Genomic DNA, 25411 nt, shown 5'->3' with positions numbered 1-25411 from the left:
ACAGTTGGTGAGGTGGATGAGTCTGGCAGCAGTATTCATGATGGACTGGAGGGGGATAGCCTATGTAAAGGTAAGCCAATGAGGAGGGAGATGCAGTAGTCAAGTCGAGAGATTACCAGGGAGTGAATTAGGAGATGTGTGTGTGTATATATATATATATATATATATATATATATATTCTCAAAATATATTAAAAACAACTAAAACGTATATATAAAGTAAATATAAGGCGCATTCATAACGTATTCACACCCCCTTCACTCATGTTGCAGCCTGAAACTAGAGTTGTTTAAATTAGTTTATTTCCTCATTAATCTACACTCGGTACCTTGTAATGACAAAGTGAAAATAGAATTTTAGAAAGGTCTGTGAATTTATTAAAAATAAAAAACTTAAATATTACATTGGAGTATTCAGACCCTAAGCAACAACACTTGAAATTTAGCTCAGGTGCCTCCCATTTCTCTTGATCATTGCTGAGATGTTTCTACACCATGATTGGAGTCCACTTGTGGTAAATGAAATTGATTGGACATTATTGGGAAAGGCACACACCTCTCTAAAAAAGGTCTCACAGCTGACAATGCATACTGTATCAGAGCAAAAGTCATGAGGTCAAAGGAACTGGCTCTCCAAGCCTGCGTGGAGTTTGCCAAAAAAGCTTTTGCAAACTCTCAGCGGGCTTTCAAGTGTTTTTCACTGAGGAGAGGCTTCCGTCTAGCCATTCTACATAAAGCCCAGATCGGTGGAGGGCTGCAGTGATGGTTGTCCTTATAGAACTTGGTCCCCATCTGGATCTCTGGAGCTCAGCCAGAGTGACCATCGGGATCTTGGTCTCCTCTCTTACTAAGGCCTTTCTCCACCGATTACTCAGTTTGGCCAGGTGACCAGCTCTTGTAAGAGTCCTAGTTGTGCCAAACCTCTTCCATTTGAGAATTATGGAGGCCACTATTCTCTTCGGAACCTTCAGTGCAGCAGAATTTTTTGTAGCCTTCCCCAAATTTGTGCCTTGCAATAATCCTGCAGACAGTTCCTGTGACCTCTCGGGTTTTGCCCTGATACAGTATGCATTGTCAGCCATGAGTCCTTAAATAGAAAGGTGTGTGCCTTTCCAAATCACATCCAGTCAATTTAACTTACCACGGGAGGACTGCAATCAAGGTGTAGAAACACCTCAGCAATGATCTAGAGAAACGGGAGGTTGGTCAGTGCCGACCATGTGGCCACGCTTACCAGTGAGAAGTGCATCTGAGGCTTCTTCTCCAGGTTAGGTGTCCCAAAAGATAGAAGCTTTTCTTAGATTTTAGGCTTTAACAGCAAGCCATAGTATGATCTGATATAACAGTCTCCCACAGAGGTAACTCTCAAGAATTTGAGAAGATGTGGCCTGGATGGCTTATTGCCCCAGAGTGGCTTGGTGGCCACGCAGCAGTGGGGTCTTTGGTTCCAATCCCAACCATGATGCTATCTGCATACAGTTTGTATGTTCTCCCTGAGCTTGCGTGCATTTCCTCCTACACTCCAAGGTAGGTTAATTGGCCCTCATATGGCATTGCAAACAAGTAAGGTTTTTGTTTTTTTATAGTTTTACTGTGAGCAACGGACTAAAGGCAAAAGATGGGTCACTGGAATTTCTCACCCAGCGCACCGACCGAGTGCCGCCAACCCTACTGAATAATAATGGTCTCCAGATAACTGAAGGTGGAGTTATGGTCATCTCATACAACTATCTACAGCTAATGGACCCGGACAGCTCGCTGGAGAAACTGCGTTACAAAATTACGGAGTACCCTCAGTATGGGCAGCTATACCTGGGTGACCACGTCCTGCAGGATAACCAGTTCACCCAAGTTGACGTCAACAACCTCTTCCTGTCCTACCACCACTATGGCGGCCTGGCGAAACTGGACCGCTTTTCATTTATCGCTACAGATGACATGAACAAAGGCTTCCTGGTTGATGGGCAGTTGAAAGAAGATCCGGCAGTCTTTGTAATTCAGGTGAGCAAAGTCCTACTCAATATGAAATGTTGATTTACAACCTAATTTGGTCAACGCAGCCCTGACGTAGAATAAGCAAGTCCGCGTTTGATTGCTTACATGACCAAACCTTTCAATACATGAAGGTTCAGTAATGGTTCAGTAATGGCACCCATTCCTATTGCACACTGGAGATGTCCTTAGACAAAAAGTTCCTTTCTGGTAAGTACCATGGTGATCACAGCTGTACCCTCAGTCCATCAGGTTTGGGTAAGATCCATGCCCGTGGCATAGTTTACCACCCCTCTGAAAAGTAATCCATGATGGAGCACCATTCAGTGGTGGTTGAGTAGCAGTTTGCAAGTATTTAGGAGGCTATACTGACACCTCCTGATTGTGTGGGGGGTTTTTCAAATCCAAATGGAAACTTATATTGCAACACCGCTCCACAAAGCAGCACGCAGTTGTAGTGCAGTCCCATTGGCTTTGATGGGCGCATTTAACAAATGGGACATGCCAAGTTAAAATTGCTGCATTGCAGTCACGTCCCCACCTAAACTGCTGCCATGTAAAATTTTAGGTAGGTGGTTCAGGGAACATATGAATGGAAGAGGCATTCCGCGGGCTGTTTGCTCACCGTGCCCCACAATGCACTGCGCTTTGACAGTGCATTGTGATTGGCCAAAACAATGCACCTGACCATGTTTAGGCCGATCCCAGCACAACTGGGGGGAGCTAGCGGTGACATCACCGCTAGCTCCTCCCAGTTGTTTACATCTGACTCGCGAATGTCAGAAAGCGGTGATTGCTTGGCGGGTGCGGACAGGTCACTGGGCATCAGGATTTTTTTTTTTTTTCGTGACAACGCTGGACGCCATGATTGACAATGGATTACAACGATGGAAACATTTTTTTGGCTTTTTTTTTTTTAAATAAAGGACTTGTAGTTGTGTTTTTATTCACATTGTACATGCTTTTGGTGAATGGGTAAGGGTACTATGTACCCCATACTTATTCACAAGGGGGGAGCCGGGATCTGTTAAAGGAGGCTTCCAGATTTCGATAAGTCACCCCCCCCCCCCCACAGACCGACCACAACCGTAGCCCGGGGTTGTGGGGAAGAGGCCCTTGTCCCCATCAACATGGGGACAAGGTGCTTTGGGGGGGAGCCCCCCCCCAAAAGCACCCCCATGCTGAGGGCATGGGGCCTGGTATGGTTCAGGAGGGGGGCACTCGCTCATCTCCCCCCCCATTTTCCTGGCCTTCCAGGTCTGTGCTTGTCTCAAGGGCCTGGTATGGCTTTTAGGGGAAACCACATGCACTTTAAAAAAAAAACAAACATTTTACTGTGGGGTCCCTCCTAACCTTCTTACTGGACCTAAAGGGTCTGGAATGGATTGGGGGGGGGGGGGGCATGCTGTGTTTTTTTTTTTTTTTTTTTAATAAAAATGTAATTACAAAAAAAAATGTCAGTCCTACTGCAGCAGGTTCTCTCCATTGTACAGCTGTGCAACTTTGCAGTTAGTTTAAGGGGAGCGGCGAGATGGTGTCATTAGTGGTATGAGCGACAAGAAGGTGTCAGTTAGTGGTATGAGTGGTGTGAAGGTGTCATTAGTGGTATGAGCGGTGTGAAGGTGTCAGTTAATGGTATGAGTGGTGTGAAGGTGTGATTAGTGGTATGAGCTGTGTGAAGGTGTCATTAGTGGTATGAGCGATGAGAAGGTGTCATTAGTGGTATGAGCGATGAGAAGGTGTTAGTTAGTGGTATGAGCGGCGAGAAGGTCTCAGTGGTATGAGTCAGTCACCTGGCAGTCTCTGGTCAGTCTCTTTCAGTTCTCCGCCTCCCCAATAGTATACATGGTATACACAGTAGTAGGATGGAGATCACTCACCAGGCCTGGTGGAGGGGCGGAGACAGACCGAGCCCCATTGGTCTCTCCTCAATAGCCTCCAGTGATCAGCAGTGGGAAGCAGTGGGTGAGTGAACGCTACAGTTTCCCAGCAGAGGTGCAAGTGATGTAGGTGGTGCTGTGTTGCCCCAGGGTGTCCTCACTCCCAGTCTCAGGCTCTGCTCTCCTCTGGTATGGTCTCCCACTGGCAGGCAAAAATCCAATCAGAGGTGCTCTCCCTCTCTCTCTAGCTCCTTTGGTGCCCAGAGGAAGAACTTTGCCGGGCAGTTTAATAAAAATCCTATCTTCACTCCTCCTGCTGCACAGCTCCTATTGGGATCTGTAGTGTAAGGAGTCTATATGTCCCATTATCTGACTGCTGTCTCAAACTACAACTCCCAGGATTCTCTGCATTCTGCATAGAAGTCTATGGGCTTGCTTGGCTTTTGCTGCCCAGAGGAGGATGGTGCAGCATAACACCGGTATCTCAGTATAGGAAGGGAAGAACAAAAAGCAGTTGGGTTGATTTAGTAAAACTGTAGAGTGCAAAATCTGGTGCAGCTGTGCATGGGAGCCAATCAGCTTCTAACTTCAGCTTTTTCAGTTAAGCTTTGATAAAAAAAAACATGAAAGCTGATTGGTTTCTATTCAGAGCTGAACCAGATTTTGCACTCTCCAGTTATATACGGCTCAAAAAATGAAAGGAACACTTTGAAAACCTATCAGATCTCAATCGGGAGGAATCTCCTGCTGGATCTCTATACTGACATGGACGGGGTGATGTGTTAGGAACGTAAAGACGCCCCATCGTTTGATGGAAATGAAAATGATCGACCTACAGAGGACTGAATTCAAAGACACCCCGAAAATCAAAGTGAAAAAAATTATGTAGTAGGCGAGTCCATTTTGCTGAAATGTCATTGCAGCAACTCAGAATGGTCCTCAGTAGTTTGTATGGCCCCCACGTGCTTGTATGCATGCCTGACAACGTCGGGGGAGGCTCCTAATGAGACCACGGATGGTGTCCTGGGGGATTTCCTCCCAAATCTGGACCAGGACATCACTGAGCTCCTGGACAATCTGAGGTGCAACCTGGTGGCGTCGGATGGACCAAAACATGACATCCCAGAGGTGTTCTATTGGATTTTGGTCAGGCGAGTGTGAGGGACATTCAATGGTATCAATTCCTTCATCCTCGAGGAACTGCCTGCATACTCTCACCACATGAGACTGGGCATCGCCATGCACCAGGAGGAACCCAGGACCCACTGCACCAGGAGGAACCCAGGGCCCACTGCACCAGGAGGAACCCAGGACCCACTGCACCAGGAGGAACCCAGAACCCACTGCACCAGGAGAAACCCAGAACCCACTGCACCAGGAGAAACCCAGAACCCACTGCACCAGGAGGAACCCAGGACCCACTGCACCAGGAGGAACCCAGGACCCACTGCACCAGGAGGAACCCAGGACCCACTGCACCAGGAGGAACCCAGGACCCACTGCACCAGCGTAGGGTCTGACAATGGGTCCAAGGATTTCAACCCGATACCTAATGGCAGTCAGGGGGCCATTGTCTAGCCTGTAGAGGTCTGTGTGTCCCTCCATGGATATGCCTCCCCAGACTATCACTGACCCACCACCAAAACAGTCATGCTGAACCATGTTACAGGCAGCAGAACGTTCTCCACGGCTTCTCCAGACCCTTTCACATCTGTCACGTGCTCAGGGTGAATCTGCTCTCATCTGTGAAAAGCACAGGGTGCCAGTGGTGGACCTGCCAATTCTGGTGTTCAATGGCAAATGCCAATCCAGCTCTATGGTGCCGAGCAGTGAGCACAGGGCCCACTAGAGGACGTTGGGCCCTCAGGCCACCCTCATGAAGTCTGTTTCTGATTGTTTGGTCAGAGACATTCACACCAGTGGCCTGCTGGAGGTCATTTTGTAGGGCTCTGGCAGGGCTCATCCTGTTCCTCCTTGCACAAAGGAGCAGATACCAGTCCTGCTGATGGGTTAAGGACCTTCTACGGCCCTGTCCAGCTCTCCTAGAGTAACTGCCTGTCTCCTGGAATCTCCTCCATGCTCTTGAGACTGTGCTGGGAGACAAACCTTCTGGCAATGGCAGGTATGAATGTGCCATCCTGCAGTAGTTGGACTGCCTGTGCAACCTCTATAGGGTCCAGGTATGGCCTCATGCTACCAGTAGTGATACTGACCCTAGCCAAATGCAAAACTAGTGAAAAACAGAAAAGTTAAGCAGGGAAAAAAATGTCACCTGTAAAACCATTCCTGTTTTGGGGGTTGTCTCATTGTTGCCCATCTAGTGCACCTGTTGTTCATTTCATTAACACCAAAGTAGCTGAAACTGATGAACAACCCCCTCTGCTACTTACCTGAGCAGATCAATATCCCGGGAGTGTCACTGACTTGATGCTAGACTCGGATTACAAAGTCTTCCTTTCATTTTTTTGAGCTGTGTATTAAATATTAAATCATCCCCAATGTCTCCTCAGAGCAGTGCTTCTCAAATAGTGGGGCTCAAATAGTGAGGCTCCGTCAAGGGGGGCGCGTCGCCGTCGTCCCCCCTTCCGACAGAAGGGACACTAAGTACAGGGGTGGGCAGAGGGCTGCTGTCTCTTACCTGGCTCCCACGATGATCCATCCAGGAAGCGCTGCTCCTTCCGTCACTCCGGCCACTCTCTCACTCCTGCCGCTCGGCTCCGCCTCCTAACCGGTGATTGGCCGCCAGAACTGTAGCTCAATAAAGGTACACAGGCGGCCAATCACCGGCTAAGAGGCGGAGCCGAGCGGACCCGCGAAAATCGAGTGAGGGAAAAGCCGGTAAGTGTGCAGTACAGAGGTGCTGCTGCAACCACATATGCTGGCTGCAGCAGCACCATACTGCAACAGGGGTCAGCAAGTGTCATTGGTGTCAGTGGGAGGAATAGTGCCGCATCATTGGTGTCACTGATACTAATGATGGGGCATTATTCCTCCCACTGATACCAATGATGGGACACTATTCCCCCCACTGATACCAATGATGGGGCACTATTCCTCCCACTGATACCAATGATGGGGCACTATTCCTCCCACTGATACCAATGACGGGGCACTATTCCTCCCACTGACACCAATGATGGGGCACTATTCCTCCCACTGATACCAATGATGGGACACTATTCCTCCCACTGATACCAATGATGGGGCACTATTCCTCCCACTGATACCAATGATGGGTCACTATTCCTCCCACTGATACCAATGATGGGGCACTATTCCTCCCACTGATACCAATGATGGGACACTATTCCTCCCACTGATACCAATGATGGGGCACTATTCCTCCCACTGATACCAATGATGGGGCACTATTCCTCCCACTGACACCAATGATGGGGCACTATTCCTCCCACTGATACCAATGATGGGACACTATTCCTCCCACTGATACCAATGATGGGGCACTATTCCTCCCACTGACACCAATGATGGGACACTATTCCTCCCACTGATACCAATGATGGGACACTATTCCTCCCACTGATACCAATGATGGGGCACTATTCCTCCCACTGATACCAATGACGGGGCACTATTCCTCCCACTGATACCAATGATGGGGCACTATTCCTCCCACTGATACCAATGATGGGGCACTATTCCTCCCACTGACACCAATGATGGGGCATTATTCCTCCCACTGATACCAATGATGGGACACTATTCCTCCCACTGATACCAATGATGGGACACTATTCCTCCCACTGATACCAATGATGGGGCACTATTCCTCCCACTGATACCAATGATGGGGCACTATTCCTCCCACTGACACAAACAATGGGGCACTATTCCTCCCACTGACACAAACAATGGGGCACTATTCCTCCCCCCCACTGACACCAACGATGGGGCACTATTCCTCACTATTCCTCTCCCCACTGACAGGGTACTATTCCTCCCACTGACACCAATGATGGGGCGCTATTCCTCCCACTGACACCAATGATGGGGCACTATTCCTCCCACTGACACCAATAATGAGGCACTTTTCCTCCCACTGAAACCAATGATGGGGCGCCAATGATTAGGTCCTAAGTAAATGTTGGTGATCGGTTTGAATTCATTATTATTTATTGATTTTATGTATTTTTTCAGTATCATATGGTTTGACATGTCCAATCAAAAAATGTTTATAGTTTAATTAAGGATTTAATTTTTTTTGAATTTCTAATGCACTTTAAATCTTTTCTGCTACAGTTAATAAAGCTATTCTTTGTTGTAAATTGATCCACATTTTCTTATACGTTAATAAGGATACAGTGTTATGCAGAGGTGTACTTATAACAATTTTATAGACAAATGATACTATTAACAGTCGCGCGGGGGGCACAAAATGTTTTCTTCTTCCTAGGGGGGGCATGACAGAAAATAATTGAGAAGCACTGCCTCAGAGGAACATTTGTCCATTGTGCATAAATATGAGACATTTTGTAGAATGAATGTTTTATAAATAGATCCCATGGTGCTTGGCTAGGTAGGCATTGTGGATGTTTCACAGCATTAGAGACTGCAGTCTTGTTTTCAGCCAGGCAGCACACTCACCTCAATAATATTTGCCTGGAGATGAGCTTTTGAAAAGATAAAAAATGACTTTTGAGGCGATCTCGCCATGTTAGAGCTCACAGGAGGTTGTAGCGGTCGGTTGGACATCTACTTTAAATGCAGAGACATGTTTTCACCCAACATGTTTCCTACACAACGTCCCTGAATAATCCTGACTTTGTCCAGTCCCCGTTGGTCGTGTTTGCCGTAGCAAGGCCGCTGGCACTCTGGAGGTGTTTGTGGGGGACGTGGGCGAGACCTAATAACATTTAAAGAGGATGGTAGCCAATCGGTGAGGGTCTGCAGGTCCCCTCTGTGGGATGTGGACAAACACGATGCTGGGACCAGGCCAGGTGGTAAATCCGTCCAGCTGTGGGATGGCGGATAAACTGCAGCGTTCACTGAACAGGACACTTCCAAATTATAGATTTTAACAGCCAGGATTTACAGCCTCTGCTTCTCGCAGCCTCCTTCTTCTGAGGTTCCTGCGGCTTGTGCTGCAAATATGAGGCTTGGCATTTAAGGAAAACCCCAAACTTGAATTCTTTTGGGAATGGAGGTTCTTGACCATTTATTGAATTTATTCTGGCCGTCAGCAGCCTGTGCCAACCCCACCCCCCACCCCCCGCCAAACACACACACAGGGTTATTTTATGTGCCAAGGCATGCTGGGATCTGCATTAAACATATCAATTATTATGATGATGATGATTGTTTATTTATCTATTATGATAGAATTATTATTATTATTATTATTAATATTATAATTATTATTATTATGAAACTATTATTTTAATTAAATAATAATAAGTAGTAATATTATTATTATTATTATTACATTATGTTGTAATTATTATTATTATAGAATTAGTGATGATGATTGTTATTTTATTACTATTATTAATAAATTATTTTGTCATTATAGAATTGGTGAAGGTGATTATTATTATTTATGTATTAATATAAAAGTATTAATATTGTTGTTCTTTTATTGATGTTAATAATAATAATAATACTAATTAATTATTTTGTAATTATTACTATAAAACTATATTTTTTATTATTATGGAATTATTATTATTATAGAATTGGTTATGATTGTTATTTATTTATTGATATAGAAATATTAATATTATTATTAATGAAGTATTAATGTAATTTATTATTATTATTATTATTATTATTATTATTATTAAAAATAATAATTTATTATTATTAATATTAAAAAAAAATAATTATTATAGAACTGGTGAAGGTGATGATTAGAATTATTATTGTTGTTGTTTTATTGTTATTAATAATAAAAACAATAATAATATTTAATTACTATAAAACTATATTTTATTATTATTATCAGTATTATTTAATTCGTTTGTAATTATTATTATTGAATTGGTGAAGATGATTGTTATTTATTTATTGATATAGAATTATTATTATTATTACTGAAGTATCTTTGTAATTAAATAATAATAATAATAATTTTTATTATTATTATTATTATTATTAATAATAATAATAATAATAATAATAAAAATATTAATAATAATAAATTATTTTGTAATTATTATAGAATTGGTGAAGATTGTTATTATGTATTAATATAGAATTATTATTATTATTTTATTATTATAATATAAATACATTTAATTATTTTGTTATTATTATTAATAATAATAATAATAATGTCTTATTTTAGTATAGAATTATTACTATAGAATTGTTATTGAATTAATGTTATTATTGAATTAATTTATAATTATTATTTTTATTATTATTCAAATTGTAATTATTCTAATTATACAGGATTTACAGTAAATAGTGCCAACAACACTTTTCAAAATGAAGAAAGGTGGTAGAGTTATTATATAATTCAAGACAAGAGGCTTAGGAGGGCTGTGGTCATTTTTTTTCATTTTATGCATTATGTGATCCCATTTAGACTTTGGTGTTGTGGTGCGTTGTGGTGCGTTGTGGTAATGTGCATGTTTTATTTCACGCCTTAACATGTGTTGCATTGAGGTCGCCAAATTCTGCGACGCACCAAAATTTCCAAAAACAGGCGTGCGCAGTTTTTGGTATCATTGTGGTGCACCTCAGTGCATGGTGAATGGCGTCACAGCGGCTACCATATGTAATGCGTTATGACCTCCCCAGCAGCATCAAAGCATGTTTGGGGTCCGGGGAGAGCGGATATAGTGAATGCGGGGTCCGGGGAGAGCGGATATAGTGAATGCGGGGTCCGGGGAGAGCGGATATAGTGAATGCGGGGTCCGGGGAGAGCGGATATAGTGAATGCAGGGTCCGGGGAGAGCGGATATAGTGAATGCGGGGTCCGGGGAGAGCGGATATAGTGAATGCAGGGTCCGGGGAGAGCGGATATAGTAAATGCAGGGTCCGGGGAGATGGGAAATAGTAAATGCGGGGTCCGGGGAGATGGGAAATAGTAAATGCAGGGTCTGGGGAGACCGGATATAGTGAATGCAGGGTCCGGAGAGACCAGATATAGTGAATGCAGGGTCCGGGGAGACCAGATTTAGTGAATGCAGGGTCCGGGGAGACCAGATATAGTGAATGCGGGGTCCGGGGAGACCAGATATAGTGAATGCAGGGTCCGGAGAGACCAGATATAGTGAATGCAGGGTCCGGGGAGACCAGATATAGTGAATGCAGTGTCCGGGGAGAGCGGATATAGTGAATGCAGTGTCCGGGGAGAGCGGATATAGTGAATGCAGGGTCCGGGGAGAGCGGATATAGTGAATGCAGTGTCCGGGGAGAGCGGATATAGTGAATGCAGTGTCCGGGGAGAGCGGATATAGTCAATGAAGGGTCCGGGGAGAGCGGATATAGTGAATGCAGGGTTCGGGGAGACCAGATATAGTGAATGCGGGATCGGGGAGACCGGATATAGTGAATGCAGGGTCTGAGGAGAGCGGATATAGTGAATGCAGGGTCCGGGGAGAGCGGATATAGTGAATGCAGGGTCCAGGGAGACCAGATATAGTGAATGCAGGGTCCGGGGAGAGCGGATATAGTGAATGCAGGGTCCAGGGAGACCAGATATAGTGAATGCAGGGTCCGGGGAGACCGGATATAGTGAATGCAGGGTCCGGGGAGACCGGATATAGTGAATGCAGGGTCCGGGGAGACTGGATATAGTGAATGCAGGGTCTGGGGAGAGCGGATATAGTGAATGCGGGGTCCAGGGGGACCAGATATAGTGAATGCAGGGTCCGGGGAGACCGGATATAGTGAATGCAGGGTCCGGGGAGACCGGATATAGTGAATGCAGGGTCCGAGGAGACCAGATATAGTGAATGCAGGGTCCGGGGGAGCGGATATAGTGAATCCAGGGTCCGAGGAGACCAGATATAGTGAATGCAGGGTCCGAGGAGACCAGATATAGTGAATGCGGGGTCCGGGGAGAGCGGATATAGTGAATTCGGGGTCCGGGGAGAGCGGATATAGTGAATGCAGGGTCCGGGGAGAGCGGATATAGTGAATGCAGGGTCTAGGTTTAGTAACACTTTAAATCCCCTTTCTTTCCCATTCTGATGCTCAGTTCAAACTTCAGCAAGTCATCTTCACCACATCTAGGTGCATTGAGTTGCTGCCATGTGATTGGCTGATTAGCAATTTGTGTTACCCAGCAATTGAACAGGTGTACCTAATAAAGTGGCAGGTGAGTGTGTATATACGGTATGTATATACAGGAGGTATTTCATCTGTATACGGAGATGTTTGCCCGGAGTTCAGCTTTAGCTGCACCTGTACGTTTTGTGAATTTTGTGAATTATTTGGACCGTCATAGAAGACTTTCACAGGATGAAGGTCGCAGAAAGATGAAAAGTGGAGTTTGAAGCTATACAGCCTTGGAACGATTTTTTTTTTCCATTGCGGATTGCCCCCCCCCCCCCATCCCCCCCGGCATAAATAATCTATGGACCTTTTCCTTTATATTTCTCCCGTACCACAAACGCTGCGCATACTAAACTGCTTACGGAGAATTGACAGGTCTAACATGCAGCTCATTCTGTATTCAGAGTCACCAGGGAGGGACGGCTTTGGCAAAAGTTCAGAGAGCGCTGTTTCCGAATCATTTGTCCAACCGGCTCCCCATGAGCGCAAGTCCCACACGAAGGACAAGGAATCTTCAGCTTCTTAACTATTGCCTGGCTGGTGCTGCAAGAAAAACCCTTTTAGTGGTCTTTATGGACATTTTAAATTTTGAAAAGCTGTTAAAAATATGTTGAAAGTTTCTGTGTCCTAAAGGATTACTCCACTTTCCAGAAAAAAAATGGCAAGTTAAAAAAAAAATAGTAATTTAAAAAAATAAAATAAATAATAATTAAAAAAATAAAAATTATATATATATATATATATATATATATATATATATATATATACACACACTGTAGATATATACATTTAAAAAAATAGCAAATTAAAAAAAAATAGTAATTAAAAAATAAATAAATAAATAATAATATAAAAAAAAAAATTATATATATATATATATATATATATACACTGTAGATATAAACATTTAAAAAAATAGCATATTTAATAAAAAAGTAATTTAAATAAATAATTTAATAATAATAATAATAAAAAAATTATATATATACATACACACACACACAGTTATATACACTAAAAAATAGCAAATAAAAAAAATAATAGTAATTTAAAAAAAATATATATATATATAATTTTTTATTATTATTATTAATAATTTATTTTTTTAATTACTATTTTATTTTTTAATTTGCTATTTTTTTTAATGTACATATCTACATGGTGTGTATATATATATATATATATATATATATGTAATTTACAGTTGCTACACAAGCCATGTTGCAATTAAATGATATTAAAAATGCCCTTTCCTTTTGTGCAGAGCTGTACTTTTCTGTAAAGTGCAATATTGCCACCTGGAGGTGTTCGATGCACGCCCCCCCCCCAGAAACATCATTTCCTGTTTGCGTAATTGGCTCATTGATTTTCCCAGAAGTCTGCATAAAGATAAAATTCAGATTTTAGGCCTCCTCTGCAATAGGAATTTCAGTTTTGGTGAGATACTCCCCGAAGGTTGCTGACCCTGCAACTTTCCTCAGAACACTGGGAGTGCACGGGTGATTATAATGAACCAGACCCTCCTATTCAGAATCAGTCTGCAAAGGACAAAGTGATACAATCAGCTATTTCTATAGTATTATTACTATTATTATTATTATTATTATTAATAATAATAATAATAATAATGTGATGTAAAAATTAGACAAAGATAAATCATTTCAGAACTTTTTTCACCTTTAATGCAACCTAGAAACTGTACCATTCAGTTGAACAACAAATCTTTTAGGTGGAGGAAAGTAAAAACAAAAAAAACCGAAAATAATCTGGTTGCATAAGTGTGCACACCCTTACACTAATCCTGTGTTGAAGCCCCTTTTGATGTGATTCCAGCGCTCAGTCTTTTTGGGGAGGAGTCTATCAGCATGGCACATCCTGACTCTGCAATATTTGCCCGCTCTTCCTTGCAAAAACACTCCAAATCTGTCAGATTGCAAAGTCATCTCCTGCGCACAGCCCTCTTCAGATCACCCCACAGATTTCCCATTGGATTCAGGTCTGGGCTCTGGCTGGGCCATTCCAAAACTTTCATCTTCTTCTGGTGAAGCCATTCCTTTGTTGATTTGGATGTATGCTTTGGGTCGTTGTCATGCTGAAAGATGAAGTTCCTCTTCATGTTCAGCTTTCTAGCAGAAGCCTGAAGGTTTTGTGCCGATATTACTGGGACAGTCACGCTTTTTACTAAGTTGTCAGTGCCCCAGAACCTGTACTGTGCCCTCCTGATCTCAGTATTGTGCCCTCCTGATCTCAGTATTGTGCCCTCCTGATCTCAGTATTGTGCCCTCCTGATCTCAGTACTGTGCCCTCCTGATCTCAGTACTGTGCCCTCCTGATCTCAGTATTGTGTCCTCCTGATCTCAGTACTGTGTCCTGATCTCAGTACTGTGCCCTCCTGATCTCAGTACTGTGCCCTCCTGATCTCAGTATTGTGTCCTCCTGATCTCAGTATTGTGTCCTGATCTCAGTACTGTGCCCTCCTGATCTCAGTACTGTGCCCTCCTGATCTCAGTACTGTGCCCTCCTGATCTCAGTACTGTGCCCTCCTGATCTCAGTATTGTGTCCTCCTGATCTCAGTACTGTGCCCTCCTGATCTCAGTATTGTGTCCTGATCTCAGTACTGTGCCCTCCTGATCTCAGTACTGTGCCCTCCTGATCTCAGTATTGTGCCCTCCTGATCTCAGTATTGTGCCCTCCTGATCTCAGTATTGTGTCCTCCTGATCTCAGTATTTTGCCCTCCTGATCTCAGTATTGTGTCCTCCTGATCTCAGTATTGTGTCCTCTTGATCTCAGTATTGTGTCCTCCTGATCTCAGTATTGTGTCCTCCTGATCTCAGTATTGTGTCCTCCTGATCTCAGTATTGTGCCCTCCTGATCTCAGTATTGTGCCCTCCTGATCTCAGTACTGTACCCTCCTGACTCCCACTGTACTGTGCACTCCTCATCTTAGTATTTTGCCCTCCTGATCTCAGCATTGTGCCCTTCTGATCTCAGTACTGTGTCCTCCTAACCCCCCCGTACTGTGCCCTCCTGATCTCAGTATTGTGCCCTCCTGATCTCAGTGCTGTGCCCTCTTGATCTCAGTACTGCTGTGCCCTCCTGATCTCAGTATTGTGCCCTCCTGATCTCAGTATTGTGCCCTCCTGATCTCAGTATTGTGCCCTCCTGATCTCAGTATTTTGCTCTCCCGATCTCAGTACTGTGCCCTCCTGATCTCAGTATTGTGTCCTCCTGATCTCAGTATTTTGCCCTCCTGATCTCAGTATTGTATCCTCCTGATCTCAGTACTGTGCCCTCCTGATCTCAGTACTGTGCCCTCCTGATCTCAGTACTGTGTCCTCCTGATCTCAGTATTGTGCCCTCCTGATCTCAGTATTGTGCCCTCCTGATCTCAGTACTGTGCCCTCCTGACTCCCACTGTACTGTGCCCTCCTCATCTTAGTATTTTGCCCTCCTGAACTCAGCATTGTGCCCTTCTGATCTCAGTACTGTGTCCTCCTTACCCCCCCCCCCCCCCTGTACTGTGCCCTCTTGATCTCAGTACTGTGCCCTCTTGATCTCAGTACTGTGCCCTCTTGATCTCAGTACTGCTGTGCCCTGCTGATCTCAGTATTGTGCCCTCCTGATCTCAGTATTTTGCTCTCCTGATCTCAGTACTGTGCCCTCCTGATCTCAGTATTTTGCTCTCCTGATCTCAGTACTGTGCCCTCCTTACTCTCCCTGTATTGTGCCCCCCCTCCCGTACTGTGCCCTCCTGATCTCAGTATTGTGCCCTCCTGATCTCAGTATTGTGCCCTCCTGATCTCAGTATTGTGCCCTCCTGATCTCAGTATTGTGCCCTCCTTACTCCCCCTGTATTGTGCCCTCCCCCCGCACTGTCCCCTTTGTGTTGATTAGTCTTTGATTTATTGCATGTTTTCTTGCAATGCATTGCTTAAAATCATTTTTATTGAAAGTTCTATCAAGTCTTTCTTTTCATTCTATCAACTATTTACAGTATTCTTTAATTCTTGAGAGTAGGTGTATACTGTACATTGGGGAAGGCTGTTAGGTGGCCCCAGTGCGGTATTTTGCTCAGGGGCCCATGATGCTATTAAGATGGCCCTGCTTGCACACAGTTTTTGAAGGAACTCGGCAGGTAGGTTGTTCCAGACATCTTCAAGAAACTAAGCCCAGATCTTCTATGGACGTCGGCTGCCTCAGATTCTTCTGTCTCTTCATGCAATCCCAGACAGACTCCATGTTGAGATCAGGGCTCTGTGGGAGCCAACCCATCACTTCCAGGGCTCCTTGTTCTGCTTTACACTGAAGATAGTCATTAATGACATTGGCTGTATGTTTGGGGTGGTTGTCTTGCTGCAAAACAAATTTGGGGCCAATCACACGCCTCCCTGATGGTATGGCATGATGGATAAGTATCTGCATGTACGTCTCAGTCTTGAGGACACCATTGATCATGACCAAATCTCCAACTCCATTTGCAGAAATACAGCCCCAAATTTGTAAGGAACCTCCACCATGCTTCACAGTTGCCTGCGGGGACACTATTGTAGAGCTCTCCAGCCTTTCGCCAACAAACTGCCTCCTGCTACAGCCTAATATTTCCCATTTTGACACATCAGTCCAGAGCACCTGCTGCCATTTTTCTGCACCCCAGTTCCTATGTTTTGCTGCATAGGACATGGGAACAGTAAGTGACTCAACGATGCAGGAAAACATAGCAACTATCTGTTCCTATCAGAGTAAGTCCGGGCCAGGGGCGGACTGACCATTCGAGCACTCGGGCACTGCCCGAGGGCCCGGGGTCAGTAGGGGGCCCCATGAAATACCCCTGGTACCTTTTATAGGCTTTTTTGGATGTGCTTTCAGTGTGGGCGAGGACACAGGGGCCCCATGATCCCCTATTGCCCGGGGGCCCCATGAGTTGTCAGTCCACCCCTGGTCCGGGCGTACGGATGGTAGCTGAGAGCAGGTCCTCTGAGGCTGAGGAAGCAACCAGCCACAATAAAGGAACCAGCCTGGAATGCAAACGGCGCTGGAGCGGACGTGACATCAGACGTCGGCGCGTGATGACGTGAAACGTCCACTCCATTGCCATTTGCATTCCAGGCTGGTTCCTTCATCATGGCCGGCCGCTTCCTAAACCTCAGAGGACCTGCTTTCAATCACCATCCAGAAGCCCAGACTCGCTGTCCCCCATACCGGCTCCTGGATCCTTTAGGACCAGGGGCAGACTGACCATTCGAACACTCGGGCACTGCCCCTGGTACCTTTCATTGGCTTTTTCATAGGCATTTTGGGTGTGGGCGAGGACACAGGGGCCCCATGATCCCCTATTGCCCGGGGGCCCCATGAGTTGTCAGTCCGCCCCTGTTCAGCACCCCATACGAGGGTCACATGCCTTTTATCAACTTATGTCAAGTGAGTTGCTAATAATTTTAGCCTTGCAATAAATTACTAATGATGCTGCAGTTAGCTTGGCGCCCCTGTTTTCTTTTCCCCTGCTTAGAGTCCAGCTTTACTCTAAGGGTGCTGCCGCTGATGTTACCATTTATTGCCCTCTGACCCCCGTGAACAACCACAGCCTGTCCAACAATCCCTCTCCCTTTATTTTTCCTGGCTATAAGTTGGACTTTAGTTATGGACTTGCTATTGAACTTTTTATTGGATTTTTATTGGACTTTTAAGTTACTATACCCCTCCAGTGCCAAAATACCTATATGTTTCCCCTATCATAGAAGGTGGGAGGTTTAGGATAGTTTTCTTTTCTATTTAAGTATTTATAGTTATATATATATATATATATATATATATATATATACAGTGGGGATCGAAAGTTTGGGCACCCCAGCTAAAAATTTGTATTAATGTGCATAAAGAAGCCAAGGAAAGATAGAAAAATCTCCATATTTGTACAAGTATCTCTTTATAGTGGAATAGTGTACCACAACTCCAGTGTCTGCCAGATCTTTCTGGAGGGATCGTGCAGTCAAATGTGGGTTTTGAATTGTTTTTCTCACAATCCTGCGATCTGTTCTGTCTGATATTTTTCTTGGTCTTCCAGATCTTGCTTTAACTTCCACTGTTCCTGATGACTGCCATTTCTTAATTACATTCCGAACAGAGGATATTGACATCTGAAAACGCTTTGCTATCTTCTTATAGCCTTCTCCAGCTTTGTGAGCGTCAACTATTTTCAGTTTCAGTTTTCTAGACAACTGCTTAGAAGAACCCATGGTGCTGATTGTTGGGGCAAGGTCAGATGAGTCTGGGCATTTAAAACCTTTGAGATTGACATCACCTGGTCTTCCCAGACGATGATTGAGAACAATCCATGACACTGGCAGGTCTCAGCTTGGCAAAGGGGGCAGTGCATGCTATAAATTCTGCAGGGTGCCCAAACTTTTGCAGACACCATTTTTTTGTTTTCTGTTATTTTGAAAGTGTAAATGATGGAAATAAAATCTAACTTTTGTTGACATATTATAAGAATGTCTAATCTGTAATTTGATGCCTTTTGGAGATTTTTCCATCTTTCCTTGGCTTCTTTATGCACATTAATACAAATTTTTAGCTGGGGTGCCCCACTGTATATATATATATATATATATATAGTATAATCAGCTCAATGTGAATGCATTTAGGTAACAACAAAAAAAACTATATATATATATATATATGTATAAAAACAAAAAACCTACCCCAGCCTTGGGCCGGTCACAGCGAGCGAGGCCGACAAAGGGTTAACGGCCCTGAATGCCTAAACTGCTTATTTGGTAAATTTGTGGCCTAGTTTGCTAATCACGTGTCATGAGATGTCAGGTAGGGAGCCATCAATTCAGAAATACAGAATGCAGTCAGCGAGGCGGCTAATTAGCTGGACAGCAGCGTGGAGGTGGGCGTCCCGCGGGGTGCACATTGCTTGAACAGGTGAAAAAAGTTTTTGCAGTTCATGGTTTTTGCAGAAGGAACGTTCTCCTAAATGAGCAGAAAAGACTAATTTAGCAGACATTTCAAATTTTTTTTTGTTTGTTTTATACTCATAAAATAATCATTTTGGATTAGATCTGTAAAATCATTCCCAGCGATAATTTGTTCTTCAGTCACCGCCTTCGAGGACATGCACCACTGCAAACCTGCCGAGCTGTGTAGTTGAACATTCTTTATGCTTTTATTTAGAGTGTATTTAGGGTGTTTAGTTTTAGTTTATTCAATTTGCCATTTTTTGGTTTTAGGTTATTAAATTTATGAATTTTTATTCACAATTTTTTGTGTATATTCTGTCACTTTCTATTTTTTATTTTCTTTTAGTTTTTATTTTTTTTTTTTTGCTTTCTGTGAAAAAACAAATCACATAATTAGACCCCTTTCACATGGACACGGAAAAAACGAATCAGTTCACATCAGTTTTTCATCAGTTTTTCATCAGTTTTTCATCAGTTCTTCATCAGTTTTGCATCAGTTCACATCAATTCACATCAGTTTTTCATCAGTTCTTCATCAGTTCACATCAGTTTTTCAGCAGTTCTTCATCAGTTCACATCAGTTCTTCATCAGTTCACATCAGTTCTTCATCAGTTTTGCATCAGTTTAGATCAGCTTTTCATACATTTTTCATACGTTTACATCCGTCTTTTGTCCATTTTTCAATCATTTTTCATCTGTTTACATCCGTTTTTCATCCATTTTTCAATCATTTTTCATCAGTTTACGTCCATTTTTCAATCATTTTTCATCCATTTACATCCGTTTTTCGTCCATTTTTCAATAATTTTTCATCAGTTTACATCCGTTTTGAGTCCATTTTTTCAATCATTTTTCATCAGTTTACGTCCGTTTTGCATCTATTTTTCAATCATTTTTCATTAGTTTACGTCCGTTTTGCGTCCATTTTTCATCAGTTTACGTCCGTTTTTGATCCATTTTTCAATCATTTTTCATCTGTTTACATCCGTTTTTCGTCCATTTTTCAATCATTTTTCATCAGTTTGCGTCCATTTTTCAATCATTTTTCATCAGTTTATGTCCGTTTTGAGTCCATTTTTTCAATAATTTTTCATCAGTTTACGTTCGGTTTGCATCTATTTTTCAATCATTTTTCATCAGTTTACATCCGTTTTGCGTCCATTTTTCATCCGTTTACATCCGTTTTCATCTGTCTACATCCATTCTATCCATTTACATCCATTTTCATCTGTCTACATCCATTTTATCCATTTACATCCATTTTTTTGTCTGTTTACATCTGACTACATTCATTTTTTTTTTGTCTGTTTACACCCGTTTTTGTCGGTTTACATCCGTTTTTCGTCCGTTACTTTTTTTTTAACGGAAGAAAAATAGGGTTTTCTTCTGTTCAAAAAAACAGATGTTAATGGATGCAGACATTAACGGAGGTAAACAGATTATCATCCATTTACATCCGCTAGTCCATAGAAATACACGGGGGTCCGTTTTTCATCTGTAAAATGACTGATGAAAAACGGACATACGGAACCCCCGTGTGAAAGAGACCTTAGGCTAATGAGATGTTTTTGTTTTGTGGCACAAGAATAGGTCAGGAATCGTTGAAAGGGGCCTCTGTAACCCTCAGGGGCTGTTTAAATCTAAACGCCAGGATAAACAAATATAAATAAAGTACATTTCTTCCAGGTCTGTGCAGTAATCCAGAGTGAAACTTTTCCTTCCTGTAATAAAGACCGCTCCCTGCTGCTCTCTCTCCTTGTGCGGGGTGACTGGTCTTGTCTCCACCCCCTCCTGTAGTTTTCTGCAGGCAGACTGTAGTGGGTGGAGCCTTCTGGGTCCCTCCCACAGCTCTGCTCTCTGCACAGGCTATATACAGCATAGTGATGATGTCACTGCTATTTTGTACAAGGTAACATTTAGGTTTGCAAGAGCATTTGCTGTACACAATGTGAATTTATATTTTTTGTGTCTACTGAGCTATACATGTAAATGAAAGTCTTTCGTGTCCCTGCCTACCATCACAAAAAAAATTTTCCATCCCAGATAAACAATCAATGCACAAATATCATCCCCTTTTGTTACGAGATGATATAAAAAAGTTTAGAGACTAGTTTTGTAACACGTCAACAGATGGCAGCACAAGGCTGCACACACAGTCACAGGGAGCTCCAACCTTCATAAGTCAGTGTGCTAAAAGACATTGTCCTGTGTACATCAGGAGCTGTGCAACTGGTGCTATTCTGACCACGTGCGTTACCACGTCTGCTATTTCATCATGGACAGCAAGTTAGTAAAAAGAGAAAATGTGAAATTCTGTGTGAAGCTGGGCAAATCTTCCAGAGACGTTTGACACGATTCGGCAAGTTTACAGCGATACTGCAATGAGTTGCTCGAGGTGTTTTGAGAGCAAATGTGAAATTCTGTATGAAACCCGTACACCCCAGTTTTGTCACCAGTAATGATCCTCGTCATGAAGGCGGGTCATCCACGGCACGCTGATGGAGTTCCTGGCTGACTCGAACGCGGTGTTCCTTCTGCTCCTGGGTTAGCAGCCTGGGGACGAACTTGGCAGCAACATGGCACATGTTCAAATCACACGGGAGGATTGCCTGGACTGGAACGTATGACACATCAACAATGGCAGCAATGATGTGGACTGTTCTCTGATGACCATCATGCATAAGTTTCCGAATGGGTTTGACATTTTCGGGGGGTTGAGCTTGTTGAAGGTCTTCCTGATCTCTTGTTGTCTTCCAGTGATGTTCTTCAGTTCTTGAAGCGCATGTGCCACTCAAAACACCTCGAACGACTCATTGCAGCATCGCGTAAACTTGTCAAATCATGTCAACCGTCTCTGTGGCAGATGTGCCCAATTTCACTCTTGAAACTTTTTGAAAGCACCTTGTATATAATCATTTACAATATCACTGCAAAGCTCTCTTTCTGTTCCAAGTTTACCTGTTGATCCGACCAGTGCTGATGATAATGACTTTTGTTCTTTAGGAGGGCATTGAATGGTAACGCAACACCCCTAAATTCAAAGTTGTGTTGTCAGCCCTTTTTATCCTTCTCCACATTCCTGTGAATCAATGATGTCATCACCCGTGAGTCTGGTACCCTAGAGGCATTTTTGGCTTTTCCATCCATCTACACATTCCTGTGAATGAATTATGTCATTGCCCCTGAGTCCCACACTCTAGAGGCGATGTCAGCCCACCAATCTCCATATTTTTGAGAATGAATGATGTCACTGCCCCCGGCTCTAAGGCCCCAAAGGTGTTGTCAGCTCTCCAGTCAATCTCCACATTCCTGTGAATGAATGATGTCATCACCCATGAGTCTGGCACCCTTGAGTTGTTGTCAGCCCTCCAATCAATCTGCACATTCCTGTGAATAAATGATGTCATTGCCCCTGTGCCCAGGGCCCCAGAGGTGTTGTTGGCTCTCCAATCCATCTCCACATTCCTAGGACTGAATGATGTCATCACCCCTGAGCCTATGGTCCCAGAGGTGTTGTCGGCCCTTCAATCCAATCCATCTCCACATTCCTGTGAATGAATGATGTTATCGCTTCTGAGTCAAGCACCCTAGAAGCGTTGTCAGCCCTCCAATCAATCTGCACATTCCTGTGAATGAATGATGTCATTGCCCCTGTGCCCAGAACCCCAGAGGTGTTGTCAGCTCTCCAATCCATCTCCACATTCCTATGAAGGAATGATGTCATCGCCTCTGAGCCAGCCCTCCAATCCAATCCATCTCCATATTCCTATGAATGAATGATGTCATTGCACCTGAGCCCAGGGTCCCAGAGGTGTTGTCGGTCCTCCAATCCAATCCATCTCCACATTCTTGTGAATGAATGATGTTATCGCTTCTAAGTCCAGCACCCTAGAGGTGTTGTCGGCCCTTCCATCCATTTCCACATTCCTGAGAATTAATGATGTCATTGCCCCTGAGCCCAGTGCTCCAGAGGTGCTATCGGCCCTCCAATCCATCTCCACATTCCTGAGAATTAATGATGTCATTGCCCCAGAGCCCACGGCCCCAAAGGTGTTGTCGGCTATCCAATCCATCTCCACATTCCCGAGAATTAATGATGTCATTGCCCCTGAGCCCAGGGCTCCAGAGGTGTCATCGGCCCTCCAATCCAGCTCCACATTCCTGAGAGTGAATGATATCATTGCCCCTGAGTCTGATACCTTAGAGGAGTTGTCCTGCCTCCAATCCATCTCCATATTCCTTTGAATGAATGATGTCATCACCCCTAAGTCCAGCACCCTAGAGGCCTTTTCAGCCCTCCAATACTTCACATTCCTGTGACCAACATACCAGAGAAAAATAGAAAGGCACACTGAAAGTCGCATGATTTCAAATGTAACTAGAAGGCTTTGGCTCCATCCCCTCTCGAACCACTCCCCTCTGCTGCGATAGTTGGGAGGGCCGTGGATAAGGGGGACCACCAGTCCTCCTGTATGGTGCCCGAGCCAGCAGGGGGCCCAAGCAGATGTGTGCAGGGAGGGTGATCTGCATGGCAGGAAGGCAATTACTGGAACCGATCCCCTGTATGGCTTTCTCTGCAGCAGCTGAAAGCTGGCTTCTTCTCCTCTCCCTCTGGCTTTCAGCTGCTACACAGAGAGCCATACAGGAGATTGGTTCCAGTAATTGCCCCCTCGACGCACCCATCACCTTCCCTGTACACCATAAGTTTTCCCCTGCTGTCCTCCTGTTACCCACAGTGCTGCCAGCTTCCCTCCTCTCCTTTCCTCCGGCAGCTGCAAGCACACAGTAGGATCTTTCAGGATGGAGAGTGGGGAAGGATCCGGTAAATACGCAACATTTACTAGCCCTTCCTTTCCTGAATGAACACAATGAGTGATCAGTACCGAACACTCACTGTGTTCATTCATAACTTAAACTTAGTAACCTGTGTTTTTTGGGGGGGTGGGGGACCCTGTCAGGTTGGCTGTATGGGGCCTTGTGGTTTCTAACAGCAGCCCTGGTAATGGCGCATGGTTCGTTATGAGCATATACTTGCCTTCCACTTTCATTTCATCGTTGACTTCAGTGCTAGTTGCCTGGCTGTCATGATGACTCTGGCTTTGGTGTTTTAGGTCACTGTCCCAGAACATGTATGTCTGCTCGGGGGTAGTGACTGACTGTTGCAGGGTTAGTTTAAAACCAGGAAACTAGCATTTTCAGAAGGAGGTCAGCAGCAGCTCTTTATAGCCTCATAAAATTATAACTGCTATGCAGAATATCATCAGCCTTGTATGGATAGCAGACATTTACATCTATACCTGTCCACATGGAAGAAAAATATATTTGAAATATATTTTAAAAATATTCTTCCCAAATATATTGCCATATATTTGAAATGCTACAATTTTGGCCGTATTCAATATATTTCTAAATATATTACAATAATAAAAAAAAAAAAAATATATATATATATATATATATATACACTGCATGTTGAAATGCATTTTTATTACAAAATATATGAAAAATATTTCTAAAAATACATTTTAAATATACTGTATGTCTTTAAAAACACAAATCTACATTTTTGGAATGCATTTACAAATATATGTAAAAATATATGTTAAAATTACTTTTTTATATGTAAAAAAAATTCTGAAGAATATATTTACTAAAATAATTGCATTTCCATGTTCTGTGTACTGTTGGAGACCGGATATAGTATCAAATACTTATTTCCATCATGAACATGCAAATCAGTCATCATTTGTTAGACATGCATTTCTGCTGAATTTTTTGTTGCTATTCTGTCTCTCGGTGTTACAATACACCGAACATTCGATTTTTAGACCGATCATTTCTTTGTGAGGGGCGAACATTCAACATCAGCAGGGGATCAAATACTTATTTCCTTCACTGTATAGTAAATGCAGGGTCCAGGGAGAGGGGATATAGTGAATGCAGGGTCCAGGGAGAGCGGATATAGTGAATGTGGGGTCCAGGGAGAGTGGATATAGTGAACGCGGGGTCCGTGGAGACCAGATATAGTGAATGCTGGGTCTGGGGAGAGCGGATATAGTGAATGCCGGGTCTGGGGAGAGCGGATATAGTGAATGCCAGGTCCAGGGAGACCAGATATAGTGAATGCAGGGTCCGGGGAGACCGGATATAGTGAATGCAGGGTCCGGGGAGAGCGGATATAGTGAATGCAGGGTCCGGGGAGACCGGATACAGTGAATGCAGGGTCCAGGGAGACCAGATATAGTGAATGCAGGGTGCGGGGAGACCGGATACAGTGAATGCAGGGTCCAGGGAGACCAGATATAGTGAATGCAGGGCCGGGTAGAGCGGA

The 25411-nt window shown here is 43.7% G+C and overlaps 1 protein-coding gene across 1 annotated transcript in view; it reads left to right on the top strand.

Moving 5' to 3' along the window:
• The window catches only part of LOC149452180 (FRAS1-related extracellular matrix protein 1-like), a 278816-nt gene that overhangs the window by 185070 nt on the left and 68335 nt on the right, over positions 1 to 25411 (top strand). Inside the window, exon 25 of the mRNA XM_089689678.1 lies at positions 1586 to 2000. Within this exon, the coding sequence (XP_089545804.1) occupies positions 1586 to 2000 (415 nt within the window). The remainder of the gene's footprint in view (positions 1 to 1585; positions 2001 to 25411) is intronic.

This window comes from Staurois parvus, unplaced genomic scaffold (genome assembly GCF_062004578.1).
Source record: "Staurois parvus isolate SC_StPar_1 unplaced genomic scaffold, SC_StPar_1.0 ptg000491l, whole genome shotgun sequence".
Classification (NCBI taxonomy): Eukaryota; Metazoa; Chordata; class Amphibia; order Anura; family Ranidae; genus Staurois; species Staurois parvus.
This window is presented reverse-complemented; position numbering and strand designations above follow the sequence as displayed.